We start from the raw sequence: 17717 nt of genomic DNA on the forward strand, positions 1-17717 counted from the left end.
CACAAAAAAGCTGTAACAGTGACTTCAATGAAACATTTAGAAGAAACTATGCATGTGTTTTCTTCTGGTTTTAAAGACTTCCTTCATATGTTAGGAATTTAAGCCACGTTCAATGCATCTTTAAATAAACTGAGATATGAGTCATATTTGAGCACAGTGAAAAGACAAGTGACGGCTGAAAACAAATGTTAGTGATTGAATGTCATTTGGATTTTAAAAGGTTAAAGCAGTTAAGTAATTCAAAGTCACCATACATGTTATTTGTCTTTTTCACTAATAGGATTGTGATAAGCAGTAGGAAGGGTTGTTTGCTTAGTGATGTGAATAACACTCTACAAATAACCTGTTATATGTTTGTTAGTTTCAACACAATTAAACTACTTTACTAGTGATTACCTGATTATTGTACTATTTATTGTGTCTTTGGGTCTGAAATTTATTACATTTTTGAAATATCAGTAAGAAGGTGCCTTAACAGTGTTACTGTGTAATGGCGTTAACGTTTATTTGCTTTGACGTCAATTTCTACAAAAGTATTATTTTATGACCCAAGATTCATGTTTTTTTGTGCCCTCGATCAACTTCAGTGAAATCAGCTTTTTGATTTACCGGATTTTGGATTGATTCCCGCAGGAGCATGACATTCAACTTTCCGCTCTAATCAACTCCAACCTACAACAACCCAGTTCCATTTATTTGGCTGTGACGTACACTAGCTCTGCAGATATGGATATAAGGTTGTCTTTCTTTTCTTGTTCTGAATCCAACAAAATGGTGACAAAAAGTGACCATCTGTGCTGTTTCAATAATATTTCTATCTAAATAAAAACATAATGGGAACACAAAGTGATAATTAAATATGAAGTAATAGTACCAAGACAAATTGAAACTGGATTTTATGTGCTAGTTATTTAAAAAAAAAGATTTAAAATGTGTAAGTCCCCAAATCGAAAACATACATAAGAAGCAAAAAGAGCTTTGAACAAGACCTGGCCAAGACATAGAATATGGATGGAGGCTGTATGAAATGCTAAAAGGGCTTTTAATTTGAAATAAGGGCTTTTATTTTGAAATGAATACGGGAAGTTGTGGAATTTGGCCGTTATGTTACTCGCTCGCTCTTTCTCTCACTCACTCACTCAATGGCATTCACATTTTCAAAGGTTTGCTCTGCTGTTGTAATTCACCAAAAAATAACACATCTTAAACAAAGAGAAGCACACAATGTTCATTTTGTAATATCTTAGTTCTGCTGCACATTTTTCATGTTGACACCAACCTTTAAAGAAGAGATAAATGCTGCCAGAGGCTGTGGGAATTGCAAATTTTACAGTATTTTCTACATTGATTATTTGAATTCGTTGCAGACCAAAACTGAATTAATCTGCATTTGAACTCTTGATATCTGGTGAATAGAAACCTGTGATTTACCAAGTGACCCAGATTTATAAAGTGCTGATTGGCCTTGAGTCCACTGCCGCACAGCAGCTCGTCACATAACACTTACCATTCAATGCTCGTAGCAGTCATAGTATGGCATGTTTACAAGTAAAAGGGAAAAAAATGGATTGCTGCCCTTGAATTCGGTAGTTTACTGTGTGTTATTTTATTTAATTCCTCACCTGAAGAAAATAATCCTGCTGGAGTGGTTAAGTGGATTTTTGCTCCAACACGGAAAGTTTGTCCTTGTCCCCTCTGACAGATCATTACCCGATTCAATAAGAGACCGTACCAAATTCAGGGAGCGTCCCTAGAAATAGACATGGTGCTTTTCTGGAGCATAAACAGGGTTAGTGCATGGAAATACAGCATTGTGTTTCAGTTCCTGATGCACATGTCCCCATCAGTAGAAAAATAATTAGACCACGTGATTCTGATATCACAGTGCTGCTTTTTACTTTGTGTCTCAATGATTTACGGGCAGTCGAGGTTTAGGAAGGTTTTACAGAAGTCTAGTAATCAAACGCTATGATGGCAGCAAGAAAATGCTGCAGGGTCTAGCCAGAACCCATTTGTTGAATTAATTCAAAACTTAATTTCGAAGGGAACCATTTTGAAATAAATGCAGGAGCTTGAAAATGATTAGTGAACTTTTAAATTGACTTTTCCAAACTCAAATTCAGTTTTGTTCACTCACTTCCTTCTTTCATGAGCATAAGAATGATGACTGAAAAAAGCCCCCAAAAAACAGTCCCCTCATCTGCTGCTGCCAACAACGAGCTAGCACACTTCACTTAGCTAAAGACGAGCCATGTGGCACTGTGCCTTGCTCATTATGTCAGACAATCACCAAGGCTTAACCTCCCCAGGCAATGAAATATTTGCTAATAATATTATTAGATGCAAGTACAGAGTTGGACAGATTTGGCATATTGGCATTCAGCCAGTGTGGGATTGTAGTCTGATAGACATGTAACTTTCACAATTGTATTTGGCTAGTTTGCAGCTGCAGTCTGCCAAGACACAGTACTGTTCCCAAGTTCACACTATACTCACCCACACCCTCAGTGAATGCTGCCATGGGGAATGGCCTCCATTTCAGAATTTCTTGCCTCTATGTCCAGATGGCTTATTATGAGTTTTAGGGGATCCCCAATGTCCCCTATACTCTTTCTGATAATTGAGGTTTTCTGAGGGTCAACCTCATTTGACACACGAGTTTTCTCTGCTCAGTTTTCAACCCGATGCAACTTTTCTCTGGTGTTTCGAGTTTGAAGCCGGTTGAAGGACGACTACGATTCAAGAATCAAGTACACGGTACTTTGTGTGCGTTATGTTCGTAATAGATAATTCATGACCGGCACAGGTGTTCAGTAACAGCACACCACATGCTTTTGCTGCTCAAGTAATACAGCTCACATGAAAACAGCAGTTTGTGTTCTCCTCTTTCTGCAACATGCAGTCACATTGGAGTGACCTCCTCATCCACTGGGACACTCTAAATGTGCCTAGTTGCAGTAGTGGGCTTTGGTGTCCCTATTCCAGGCATACTTCCTTTGGTTGTTGCTGGAAGTCATAGGGGTCTTTTTGAAAGACTGTTTGTCCTCTCATTTGAAACTGTTTTACCTTGTGTGTCCCGACATGGGCTGGAACGAAGAAGAACATGTCAGAAGACTATGTAGAAATTGTTTCAGGGTTTCTTCCTTGTTATTGTTGTCCCTGTATTTTCAAACCACGATTCAGTCTTCACTCCGTCCTTCTGGAACGGCGGCCTGTCAGATTGAAAGGACAGTTTTTTTCCAAACGTGTTCGTCTGCACCCTACCCTCTTGTCCATCAAATCAACCAATAACCCGCTTCACCGCTTTGCTAATCGTTCTTAACCAGAGCAATTAGTGACATGATACACTGTTGAGGGTGATGTTGATTTAATTAGGAAACAAGGAACATGGTGTTTCATAATTTTGTCCTCACAGCCTCGCATCTGCGACAGTTCAATCATTTGGTTCTTGAGAAAACAGTTTATCATCAAAATGAGCTCGAAATATATGCTATTTTTACAATGTAATTGTAGTAATAATTTTTATTTAATAATGACGACAGCTATTTTAATCAATGATATTTCATAAGATGCAAGTTATTTATGTAAATGTCTGCAGCCTTTCCATCCAAACCGAGGTACGGTGTGTAAAAGTGCAAAAGAAAATACTTAGTCTTTTTTCTAATGTACGTCATCCCATGTGAACCACCATTTTTTTTTTTACATTAATCTATGCAGGTATTTTCCCTTCACGCTGAGCATGGAGATGAGTTCAGTAGTACACTTGGGGCAAGTGTAAAAAGGCTAATTTCCTTTAATTAGTCCATAAGGAGGACAAGAGCTTTTGTTACGGACCAGCGTTCACTGTAATCTTCTACAGCAAGTGACACCATATGCGTTAAGGTCAAAGTGTTTTTCTATGTTCTGCTCGGGCCTGGCTCCGCTTCTCACTCCTATCCGTAGGGGAGGGAACCGTACAAGCAGCTCTTCGTGGAAGCTTCCTGGCATGATTCCCACATGTTCTCACACATAGCTGCTCTCTTCCCGGACTTTAGCAGGGTACTAAACACATGGTCAGGTGCTCTGGAGCTGCTTCGAGGACTGTGTGCCACTGCCACGATGGCTTGGGTCCAGGCTTTGGTTGTGACATGAGTGCAGCAAGGAAAGGATTGTTTCATGTTCCGCCATACAGCCTGAATTAATTGGATGTACCGCGATAGAATCAGATAAAGGGTCCCTTTATGTACTTTTTGTTGTTTAAGAAAAGCCCCAATGGGAGTTTACATTCTTGATGCAGTTATTTGCATATTATAGCAATAATCCAGTGCATTTTAGCCATCTGCATTTTAGATGCTGAGCAAATTATACTAAGTTTCTTCCTCACCCAAACAGACTCCATTAAGGTAGCTACTCAGTCATTATCAGATAAAAAAAACATGCAGTCATACCAACTTGCACCACCAGTAGATATTAATTATTCTCCATGATCAGAAATACAATGATGCACATACAACTTGTAGCCGTGAAACACACATTTACAATTAAATGACCATTTATTTCCTAACATCTATAAATTAATACACTTATGCTTTACCAGGCATTTGATCACAAAAATTAGTGTTGTGTTAGTTGTCAAAGTTCAGCTATTCTAACAATTACACCAACAGATGTGAATGTTTCATCAACATGCACATAGAAGATTGCTGTAGGTTTTCCAATCTCAGTAGAAGTGAATTTGCCCACAGATGGCAGAAACTATCTAACGTACAGCTGCTATACTCCCGTTCTGCCGACGGTATCTGCTGGTCTCATCTGCTGCTGCTGTTACTTTTCTTGGCTAAATGTGGTGCTTCATGTTTGGATCCCTGGACTATTTGGCGCTGTCACTCAGCAGCTTGATAATAAAGGCAGGCCCTGGTTTTACTGGCCTTACAGGACTGACATGATGTCCTTGAGCACATGTAGCTGCTGGATATTCAACTGTGCACAAACCACATCCAGATACAATATTATATGCGTGACCTTTCGGTTTTCTCTTGTTGGGTGTGGAAGCTTTGTGTGCAGCATTGTGTGATGTATCTATGCCTTCTCCACTTGAACTCTATATGTGGGTGAGCGTGTGCTTTCATAGAAACATTGCGAGCCTTTCCCTTTCTGCAAGATTATTCACCATCGCTCGCCGCTTTTAGAATTTAAATGGTTTTGTTGCATCCACACATCCATCCATTTTCAAAGCTGCTTTTTGTGCACAAGGTCCAAAGGGGGTTGGATCTACTGGGAAAAAAAAAAAGCAGTGAATACCCTCAAGAGGTCACCGTTCTTTGACTGAGCTGCTACAGCTAGGCAGACATAGACATATTCAGATTTACACATTTATATCAATCGACAACACAAGTTTCCAAATCATACATTTTCAGCAGTGGTGGTGCTAGAAATTTTCTTTTGGTGGTGTAATGTGGTTGCTTCACTTTACACTGAGAGGACTTTATTTACGGGGTTTTCCATTAATGTACTGGTCTCAACGATTTATGTTTCTACTTCTAGACTCCTGCCACACACGTGCATACATGCACAGTACCTACTCCACAACAGATTGCCGTTCTCTGTCAAACACGAGGTGAGGTATTCAGCTCAAGGAGATGTAAGGTTCACAGGCTTGCCTACATACCTACACCTCTGAATATAAACTCAGACGTCTCATAATAATGCCACGGACAGTTCTTCTCCACAGGCAGCGAGCAACAAAAGCAGGTTTGTGCATGATTTTAGCCTGAGAGCCTGAGATCACAAACTCATGCAGCGAGTTAGCAACACCTGGCTTAATGATAGTCAACAATATTCCATTCCATGGTCCTAATCTTATTTGAATGAGCATCGCATAGAGATAACTGTAAGGTGTCCAAATTTCTGACTAAGTAGAGAACAGAGAAAAAATATGGTTATCATTAGAACGCGTTATTAGAAAACAACGCGTCTGTTGTTGTGGTTCAGTGGGACGACATCAAGCATTTCCCCAATGGTTTTGGCCCGTGTTATCTCAGTGTCTATAGCCATCACTGCCAGATTGAAACTTCTCTGCCGATTCCTAAATGTCTGCGAGAGATAGTTTTTGAACAACTGGCTTTCTTGGGCCCTCTTAGAGATGAATGATTGCTGATATCATCCACAGCCATGCTAGCATCCTCAGCAGCAACCGTGGCAGGTACCTTCCCTTATCTCCTTTCTGCAGCCTTTTCTGGTCCGGGTTAGTGACTACTAGAGTTGTGTGTACACCTTCATGAGACCTATTAGCATCAACTGTATGAGCCCTGTTAGGTTTATAATCACTCTGATTTTGAGGTTTTGACTGAGTCTTCACATATTTATTATGATACGTCTTACTGATAATGCTAAGTTGCCCTCTGACTGACTGGTCAAAAGTTCAATGCTTGCTCTGCCCATTGCCTGAATCAGATCTACACTACAATTATAAATGAACCACAGAGATTTACTGAGGGTGCTATGGGGGTGCTATTGCTGTCTTCGGGTTAACTACAGCTGTACTTGATTGTCAGCTGTGTTTGTGCCACTTGATGTGGAAATTCTTTTAGTTGCATATGCGGAAATGTAATTTGGGCTGTATATATATATATATATATCTGTATGAAAGAAAGTTATTGTACTAAATATGCTCCATGTCCTTCTAAAAATCCTATTCTATTCTATTCGATTCTATTCTATTCTATATCGCCTGTGTATCAATTCAGAGAACAATCCCAGACACAAATATGTGCTGATGCCCACCACATACACAATCCAACGATCAGCTAGTGCTGTGCAAGTGCTTGAAAACACAAACATTTGTAACAGAGCTCTATTAGACTGGACAAATGTCGTGACCGAAGTTAAGTAGGTCTTTTCACATTACTGGCTCTAGTGCAAGTAAAAGGGGAAGGATGCTATTTATAGTTTACCTTTGGAGTGACAAAACTCAAGTCGCTGAACCCCCGTCTTTGTTTAGTTTTTTCCCTTTTTCTTCTACCCATCCACTCACCGTCTGTCTGTCTGTTCTGTTGCCTGGGTAACAGTTACTGATGGAGACCAGGAGTTCGGGGAACAAAAGAAAAGTGTTGCTGAAGAGAGGATTATTGAATAACCTTGTTCATGTATGTTCTCTTGTAATTGGGTAATTTTGAAGCGCTAATGTGGAGATGTACATAATTGTGGACAAGAGCTGTATTGAGATTATGACAATTTTACATGTCCACTTAAAAAATGGCAAACTGTAAATAAAATGGCTTACAAAAATAACAGTAGTTTGAGTTCCATTATAATTTCTTTCTAAATCGAATAGCTGCAGGGACAAATTTGGAAATAAATATCCACAAACTGAAAGCCTGTCTCTGTTTTTGCAACTGAAGATGCAATCTCCAATTTGAAAACCTGGTCTGAATGACCTTATGCAGTTTTTGTGCATCAGTGGTTCTCAACTGGTCTGACTAAAGCTTAATAAAATCAAGGGGCAGACTTTCCTTGAGCTACAAAAATATATGCTTTTCAAACAAGTTGACGCTGGTGATGCTCATCAAGTGTCAAGAATGTTTACTGAACCATATAAAATATGAAATAAAAGGGCAGAGTTATTTTAAATTAAATACAAGCGCAGACTTTTAATCAGAGTTTATTAGTGATGTGAAGACGTTAGTTTTGGCCTGCACTGACAACGCTGGCAGCAAATGGTCACTGCATGTGTGTTGTATAAGGGTAAACATATGTTCTTCAAATAAAGTGTAGCAGCAGAAATTTTGTAGACTTCCAAGTTAAAGTTTGACTTTTATTTCCCCTCAACATATTATTAATCTATTTATCTTTTTCACAAGCCCACTAAAAAGCTTTTTCCGAGCCACTGGTCTACATCATGTTACAATACCGTGATGGTTTAAACCCTTTGGGATTGTCAAAGTGATAATTATACATTTTCTATTGGATATTTTTAACTTCACTTTTGTTTTTAATGCTTCATTACCATGTGAACATATTCAACCCCTTTACTTTGAAGCACAGAAATGCATTCACAGCTCAAATCTCCATCTAATCAGCAGTATATGTTTTGGTATTTGTTCCCTTATTTTTTTTATTTCACATACTGTTTGTTTAGTCTTTTCTTCAAGGTCAAAGTAAGCAATCTTTAGGGTTTTAAAACTAGCTGACACTCATTGCTCACAAATTAGTTTCCGTCATTGAAATGTCTTTTTTAATGTTAATGCATCACTTCAAAGATATTTACTGTTAGAAATTAGACCATGTTCACCGCTTATCTCAAGGGAACACCACCAAGCTTCTACCTTAAGCTTGCAGATGAGCATTCTTTTAATCTCCTCATCGGCTTCTATTTCTCACTATTGATTCATCCCAATTCTTGCTGTTCTTTTAATGGTCCCTTGAAGCCCAGTGATTAAAGTCTCGGGGAAATTTCCCATTAATGTATATTTGAAGTGCTTGTTTTCCTTCCCCTTAGTGCTAATGATAGCAGATGTGTTTTGCTAGAAGCCCTTAATGACTCAAGCACCAATTGGGAACATCTGTGCCAATTGAATAGGGATTGGAAGTTTTATTCAGACCTTTGTCATCTATTAGAATATTGAAGACAATCTCAATTTACACGTTTTCACGACCGGATTATGTATTTCTATCTGCTGTATCTCCCCCTGCTCCTATGCCAGATTTAAAGAGAAAGTCCCTACATAGTCACATGTTTTAACCCCAGACAGTGGGTCACAAGTGTCAAAATGAACTCTTTATACAACATGAAATATGTTTTGTGGAGCTGCCATTGGACTGAGGAGACATTGTTGTGATATGTGGAGCAGGGGGAGAGACCAAAGATATGGGGTTTGAGGGGAAGGTAAGGCAAAAGTGAGTTTTTGATTGCATCTAGCACAAATGGACAAAGACTACCTTCCCCTTCAGCGGCTGGCGCTCGCTGACAGGTCTACTCTCAGAAGCCGTTGTGGTAACACTTGGCCGACAGCTGCAGATACAAATAAAGGCCTCACTTCAAGCTAAACGACAGGGAATATAACAAGGGCTGAGGCCCCAGCTGCCTCTGTTAGGAGTACACGGGCACAAGCACACACTAACACATGAACACACCTATAATCACACATAGCTCCATTGCACCCGCCAGCTTTCAAGTCAACAATATTTATTTCTCTAGCAGAGAGCAAAGTCATTCACTTCACAGATGTATTCTTGTGTTTATTCTGTTAAATACCACACAATTGAACCTGACAGCACCACAAAGCTAACTGAGTAAACCTTGCAACCCTTGAAAAACATGTTGTTTTTAAAAAAAAAATGGCCCTACAAGCCAAAAAGGGAAACCAAATGTCTATGGGTGTCCACCGTTATTTTCCCACACGCTGCTCTTTACAAATATGCACCATTGTCCACACTCCGATGCCTGTATCTTTACAAAAGCAAAAATCCATTCTCTGCCCCTTTCACTTGTCAGCTCTCGCCTTTTTCTCAATCAAAGTCGCCCCGAGGGCCTCATTGTCCAGACCCTCGTATTGCCTTGTTATCAACAGCTGTAGAAAGCTTGTATTGGTCCCCTGTGACACCACCGCAAATATTGGCATTACCTTTCTAATCACATTTCTTTCTCTAAAATGCCACAGTGGGATGGCATGTGTGCGTACAGTTGGCTTACACTGCCTAACTCTGAAGATATTATTTATTTATAATAAAAGACAATGAACGAGCCATAATGTGGTTGTGTGTGAGTAGGGGCGGGCACTGCAGTCTCTTCTTTTCCACCAGTACTAATTTGCCACAGTAATGAGCAAGCAGTGGTGCATGGTCATCAGGCAATTATATTTGGTTACCATGCAAACAGTGAGCATCACGGGATATTATTATCCTGAGAAATATACCCAGGATCCATAACAGTGCTGTTGAAATGCCGGCTATTATTTAAATGCAGAGCCTTTTTCTTTTTCAACACGTGTGATTTTCAAATGCAAAAAGGTTTTCCTCCAGGGATGAACTCATGGATAGAATATGTATGCTTTCACGCATCTATTTTCTTCCAATATTCAATTGCCTATTTCTATAAATGTTTTGTTTTTATTAATATTTTTTCCCAACGGGACATGAATTTCAGATTTGTTTGAATAAATTAAATATTATTAAGTTGCTTATGCGACAATTTCCTTGTCCTATATTTTTCCTCGCTCTTACCGGCACCTGGTACTAATGTGTTATAATGGCAGTATGTATAGTTTAGTACCATGTCATCCACTCAGAAATCATTGTTACCATCATTTTCAAGAAGTCATAGTCAAATTTCACCGCAAAGGAAACAGTGTTCTTCTGATGTCCAGAATTTAACAAAAGTAAATGTAGTGTTTACATTTTATAACAAAGATTTGCTATTGCACTGTGGGTAAACTGTATATTACATTGAACAAGATCTGCCATCAGATAATTCATTTGATGTATGGCGAGACTAAATGTGGAAAATAATGTATTTTCTGTGAACAAAACTTTTTGAACAGAACCTTAGAAAGAAAAAAAAAGGAAAAAAGAAAGAATAATGACTTGGCTCTGCATGTGTTGCATATGTATAAAGAACTTCCCCTGCAGACCTGAGATGTCATTTATCTTTGTAATCTATGGTATGGCTGCAGACTTCATCCTTCACTGTAGGTCCTGAGTTTCGAACCCCTGAAACAGACTTATTGTTCATGTGGCTGAGAGAGTAAAGTGGTGGGTGTAGGTCATTGGTTGAAGCAAGAAAAAGCCTGGGAGAAAGGTATTGGGTGGGCGGGAGCAGCAGACCAGCACATCAGCCCTAATTCTCTGTTACAATTCACAAAGCTAGGGCTCAAGGTAGAATTATATGCCCTCAAATAGTTCCCCTTGTGTGATAGAGCATTGTGGCATGTATTAAGGGGAGGGGTAGAGAGGTGGTGTGATGACCAAAGACGATGGGAAAGGGGATGGCAAGAGAATGACAGAAACGTGTATTGGTTCCCATGGCGAGAGGGACAAACTGGAAAGGTCGACCTGGTGCTTTCCAGTTAAGCGGTTGGAGATTTTAATCCAGTTTTCAATCACAATATAATCAGATTTTATGATTAGGCAGGGGCTTTTGGTCATTTGGTAATTTCTCTAGTGATTTGTGGACTTTTAAAATGAATTTTAGTTTGTTTGGAACAGATTATTTTGCCTCCATCAAATAAACTAACATGTGGATTGAGACATAAAACATACAATACTTTTGCATAGACCTCTTGAAAATATGTCCCTTTTCAAATATATTTCTCAACAATGCACAATAGCCAACGCATCAATGCAGTAGTGGAGAAGAGGTGCCAAATGAGCCGGTTCTAGTATGTATTGTAGACATTGAATAACAAAACCGCTGCTGAGACCCACTCGGACTTGTGGAGTAATGAGTCCGTCATTGAATGAATCAATGACCAAATGAGACAGGCAGCTGTTGCCTTCATCAAGATGCCGTCAATGGAAATTTCTACAAAATAACCTTCCATCCTACTGTGCTAAAAGCAAGCTCATGTAAAGCCAATCGTAAAATCTAGCTGTGCCGTGTGTTCATCAGGGATCTGAGACCGGACTAGTAGCACTTCTCCATCTACCCAGGTAATGAGCAGGCATGGTTTCTTCAAGGTGAATTAGCAGAGTGGAAACATTAACCAGAGAGCCAAGCCCTGTCATTCACGCTGCGACTTCTAGTTGGACAGAGAGCATGGAGAGCAGATGCTCGGGCACATGCCACTTTAACTTCCTGCTGGGAGAAAGGGATAGGACAAACAGATACGGCACTGACAGGAGGAAAGGTAAGAGAGTGTGGGAGGTTGACAAATAAAAGATGGTGACAGAAAAGAGTGAGTGAGAGAGAAAGAATGTGGTTCTGCCTTGAAGGTCTTTGCCTGACGCACAATGACGGGAACACAGAAACAGACCATTGAAGGCAGAGATGTGACGGTGTTTGTGTACATTTGGCTGCGCTAGCTTGCGTTGGTATCCAAGGCCTCTTGGTATATCACCCGAGTGTCAGCGGTTACAAATTTTTCTGATTGAATGATGATTTGACTAATCTCAATTAAGCACACTTAAGATTGCTGCAGTCCACTCTGAAACAGGAGGTGAATGGTTACTGGGGTTCAGTGAGCCGTAGCGTCCACTGTGCACAGATGGTGGCTAAACCAGAGAGCATGTGTTGGCTCAGAGTCGTGTTGTTTCGCTGCATCAGGACGTGTATTAGGATAATAAGGGAGTTATAATTGTCAATGACATGAAGAAGTCTTTATTTGCCCACAAACTGAGGCTCTACAGCAGCTATAGAGGATCAATGAAGCTCATCATTAAACTCCCTGACTGTTAAAGAGTGATATGGTTTGAGGGCGGGATTGAGTGAGGCTTTCATGAATATAATGTATGTCAATGGACAATGGAAACATAATGCTACAACATGGGTTTATAGTGTGGTCAACAATATAAACACCACCATGTCTTCAAATATGGCACGGACATTCACTCGGACTCAAAGATGGATCGATTTTGGTGATTAAAGGTCAGAGGTCAATTTTGAATTGTTAACATTACTCCTGGGGGTCCATTTAGAGACGGTGGCGATTGTATAGATCTTCTGGGCTGTCACGACTGAAGATGTCTGAAGCCTCCACTTTTTCAAATTTATAGCCTCTTTGCAACAGCATCAATATGATTTTGAACAGATATGGATGTAAACTACAACTTGAGCAGTTGACAGAGACATATAACAGTGAGATGCTAATTCTAGCCAGAACAGAAAATTTGACAAAGCATCTGCCTCAACATCTGCTATCGTAGACTTATTTTTTTCTATGAACGGTCCAGAGAGAATTGACACATCTGAGAGAAACATGGTGACAGTGCTATTTCTGTCCTCAAAAGAAGCAATGATATCCAAATCAGAGATTAGATACAACAGCAGAAATAAATATGCGGAGAGAAAATAACAGTGAAACACCTACACAAATACACTCAAGATGTTGCTACAATTTCTGGTAGTTATCTGCATGCTTAAATGTGTAAATCTGACCGACATGCACAAACATAAAGTAAACGTGGACGTGTACATTTTGCAAGATAGCCAAACTGTCAAAAAACTAGCTCCAACACAATGAGCACATAGTACAACATATAAGACAACTATATAGCTGATTCGACACCAATGTCTCTCAGAAAATATAAAGGTGGATATCACACTGTACTGATGCTATAAGAAAAGACGAGGGCTCAGCAGGAAATTGCACCGGAAATAGCTGATGCAAATAATTATATTTCCTCTTTATATGGATAATAACAAACCACAGTTTCTGTCATCACTGTTAAAGAGACTGACAGGTGAAATTAAACAAAAACCAGCAATATATGGCTTATTTGAATGCCTACCAAAACCCCAATTGTGCATATCGCTGCCTCTTTCATTAGCTCACTCTGGGGGCTATCTGCAATTAATCAATGATTAAATATCTTTCATTTGCACTTGCTTCAATCAAGCTTAATGATCAAGTCTAATGAGGTTTTTCTTTCTCCTACTTAAAGTATAAAGTCTACCATCTCCATATTCAAGTGTGCATGTAGACAATGACTGTTGACCATATGTAGTTCTGTATGCTTTCAATATAACACAAAAAAATGAAAACTTGCATGATGAGGAATTGAAGTTATACCTTAACATGCTGTTTTAAAGGGTAATTTATGGGAGCATCTAAAATCCTATTCATGTTTTTAAAAAAGAAGCTAGAATTAACAAATTGAAGCCATTTTAATTGCACAGCAGTTTGTCTCAGCCAGCCCTCTAAACACATCCTATTTGTTCTGTAAAACTTCCCCAGTGGCAGCCTGATTTCATAATTTTGTAAACTCTAAAACTCTTCTGTGTGAGTCAGACCTTTGTGACTTTCCACCCCTTTTAGATACATTCTGGCTGTCATTGATTGTTATTGCTATATAACGACTAAATAATATGCTAATCTGCTCCTGTCCTTCTCCTTTTGCAGTATAAAGATAACTGTAATGGTGAAACCAGTGTAATAGTTGAGTCTCTGTGTTTTCCTGGTAATACGTTGACTGGAAAAAATGGTTTGCAAAATTGTTCAATAATTCAGTGCTGGTGTTTGTATCCATATTCCATTCAATCTGTAAACGAATGAGGATGAGGAGTAAGTGAGGGGGGAAGAAACGGTGGAAAGCAAGCTTGGCAGGGGAGTGTGAAAGGAAGGAAAGGAACATGATCTAGGTCGCGTAGAGGAAAGGGGAAAAAGGGGAAAAGGCGAATGGGGGGTTAGGGGAAGGTAAAAACCATGGACAACAGCAAGAAGACTAATGGGAAGTTAATGGAAGAGGGTTCAGAAAGGAAAATCAAAACGAGAGAATGAAATAGACTAATTTAAAATCATGTAGGACATGTAAGCATTATGGAGGAACAGGAATGCAAAGTAAGGAAACATAATCATGGACTGCAGTAAACCAATACTAGACAAGAGAGTGGAATTATGGAGCTTCCAGCCACTCTCCTCCCCGTAAAGTCACTGAGGACTAAAGCTGCAGGGATTTGTAGGGTCTGAAGATGAACAGAAAACCCATTTTCCCTCATGGCTACTTCTGCCACTGTGAATTTATATGGCTGTTGCACTGAGGAGTGGACGAAAGACGTGATCAAACATGAAGGGGAATGGAGACTGAGCGACACACGGTAATCGAGAGCGAGGGAGAACAAAAAGTGAGAACAGTGGGAAGTCTCCAGGAAAACACTGAGATATGATACGGGGAAAGGAAATTTGAGAGAAATGAATTAGGAAGGTAGAAATACATGAAAGATAAGCTCTTAAGGGCACTGATGTAACAGAGACAGAGTTAAGATAACAGAGATATAAAAAGACAAAAGCTGACTTGTGGTATATACCACATTGCTTATTAGGACAGCAGTTCTACTTCAAGGTTTTAGACATTTTCTAATTTGACTTGCATAATCAGTCTGCAGTTTTGAATTTAAATGTGGGGTAATTATGTTTTTAAAAATCTGAAATATTTTCCACGGCTTGTTGCAATTGCAAAGGCTGTAATTACTTTACATTTTCATGAAAAATTGGACAATTACTGCTCTCCAGTGACATGTTAAAACAGTTCTGAGATGAATAGAGGCATCGTATTTCATTCTTATGCTTGAGAGGCGGCAGTTTATCCCTTTTACTTCCATTTTCCGTCACCATTTTTTAGTTGTGCTGCAGAGCCATGCCATATCTCTCCATTATCACTGTTCCTGAAATGAAACAAGCCTTCACACTGTTTTTGCTGTTCTTCAGGAGGAACTAATTTAGAAGTGCAGGCTAAGGGGCGAGTTGGTGTGACTGCGTTTCTGCAAAGCTGCCACCCTATTGGAGATTAATGGACAAGTTTGTCCGTGGCACTAGTCCTCTCTGAGCTGCCTTACCTCTCAGCATATTTGATTTATGGACACCCAGCAGTGCATGAGTTATAATTTGAAAGGGGTTTGTTTTTCTTCATGAAGATGGAATTTTAAATGTTGTGATGAATGAACTCTTTGTGGGTTTTATTTATTTTTCTGTCGTGATGTAGTTTGTGCGTGTGCGTGTGCGTGTGTCTGCCTGCATCCGTTTGTGCACACCCTTTCCCCGTGTGTCCCTCTGGCAATTTGTGCATGCATATAATTTTGTGAATATAGCCACATCGTTAAATATGTACTTGCAAAAGTGCTGACTCTGCGTTCTCTGTCTGACATTACATATACATCACCCTTAGGTTGCTATGTCTTGCTGAATCCAATACCACGTCTCACCTATTGGATGCCATTGTGAAAAATCAAAGAATGAGTCATGCCCTCGCTTTCTTTCCACCACCCTGTCTGTGCATATAGATTTACTTTATCATCCGACCACTGCATGTATGGCAGGGTGTTTGATGTGTCTGTGATGGTCAGATATTGAATGAACCGCAGAGATTTGTGACGCTCCTTGGTGAATTTATAAGGGCTTTGGGAAGAAAGAGAGGGTAAAATGGGCTAACAAGCGCGGTGCATCGATGTGTGTGACACTCCGAAGATCGGAGTCCACATGCAGCGATGCTACAAATCAAATCATTTCTGCCTGCGTGTATGTGTTAGTGAGACTTTACATAAGGACTGGAAACAATAACAGGAACACTGACGCAGTATAACGGTGTTGCATCATTTGCAAATCATATGATGATTAGATTAGTATTAAGAAGTGCAGACTCAACTGTGTGGTCATTTTTCTGCTTTTAGTTTATGATATTATGAATTCTATGTGCAGCTGTATGTGTGGCTACACATTCAGATGTTAGCAAGCTGCTAACAAAGCACCAATCTAAAATCTGTGATGTGCTGAAAACTAATTCCATAATGTGTGAAAGTCCTTTTATGTGTGTGTGGTAATGAATGTTTGTCTGTATCCTTCCTATCTACTTGCTTCAGGGCCGTGCTGTTTCATTCTTCTTTCCTCTTTTCCTGGATAAACCCACAAATACGTTTGGTCCTCATCGACTTCCTTTGTCTCGTGTAAAGACTCACAAGATATTACATAAAAACTTCATGAAGACTTTGAAGTCATCGAATCATCATTCCTAACACTGCTATAAATTGGAATTATATTGTGTTATATGTGTGTGACACATGGTTGTTATATTTTTGCCTACTTGCCCATTCTCCACAATGATGCAGGGTTCTCATTATTTTCAAGGTTTTTTTCTTTTGTATGTAATGAATCGTTTGGAGTGTTTTGACCACTGCACTTGTATAGTTGAGGCACAAATGAGCTGGTCTCGTTAGTACCCTGTTAACAGCCTCATGGTGCTTTGAGAACTCTCATGTCAAAGTGCTGATTGCCAGACCTCTTTTAATAGCCAGCAAATGGTGCTAATTGGCATTCAACCTAACGAACTGCCACTGTGGCGGTGATTGTAATTGTTACTGTAAGAGGTAGAGTTCTCCTTTTGTTTCACTATTTGTATTGTTGTTCCCAGTGTGAAATATCAACGCAAGAGTTTTTGTCCTTGAGAGACGTTGTCCTCGTATACTTTCCTCTCAATCGGTCTCCGTCTCTTTTCTTTTGCTTTTCTTCAGGGAGGCCTCATCGCCCTCCTCCTCCTGATTCTCCTCTTCACCCTCGTGCTGTATACCCGCCACCGATGGTGCAAGCGTCGCCGTATCCCCCAAAAGAGCGCCAGCACCGAGGCCACCCACGAGATCCACTACATCCCATCGGTTCTGCTCGGACCGCAGGGCCGTGACAGCTACCGGGGCTCCCGAGGAACCCACCAGCACAGCAGCTCCGGCATCGGGATGCCCATTCGCGAGACCCCGATTCTTGACGATTACGACTGTGATGAGGACGACCAAGGTGGGCACTCGCTTAACTCCACCCCCAACCAGCTCCACAAGATGAATGATGGGAAGGTCCTGGATGACTACGGAGTTAACGTTGGCATCGGAGGACACACGGACATGATGTGCAAGGACGACGAGATTAAGCATAATTTTGAAAAACAAGGTAAGTTGCTTGCGGAAATATGGATTTCGCATGCATAACATTTTTATTAATTATGTGATAGCTGTAAAATTCCCTGCATGATGTTGGTTTTCTTTGTCATGCAGCCTCAAGCAGCATAAAAAAACAAAACATCGGAGGTGTCATAGAAAATCTGTT

At 40.0% G+C, this 17717-nt stretch overlaps 1 protein-coding gene across 1 annotated transcript in view; it reads left to right on the plus strand.

Annotated features, from left to right (window-relative positions):
• LOC138211543 (astrotactin-2-like) overlaps positions 1-17717 on the plus strand; it is a 230758-nt gene that overhangs the window by 51088 nt on the left and 161953 nt on the right. The window contains exon 3 of the mRNA XM_069171503.1: positions 17135-17561. Coding sequence (XP_069027604.1) covers positions 17135-17561 — 427 coding nt within the window. The remainder of the gene's footprint in view (positions 1-17134; positions 17562-17717) is intronic.

This window comes from Embiotoca jacksoni, unplaced genomic scaffold (genome assembly GCF_022577435.1).
Source record: "Embiotoca jacksoni isolate LCO1_2020_lvr unplaced genomic scaffold, fEmbJac1.0.p SCAF_10, whole genome shotgun sequence".
Lineage (NCBI taxonomy): Eukaryota > Metazoa > Chordata > Actinopteri > Embiotocidae > Embiotoca > Embiotoca jacksoni.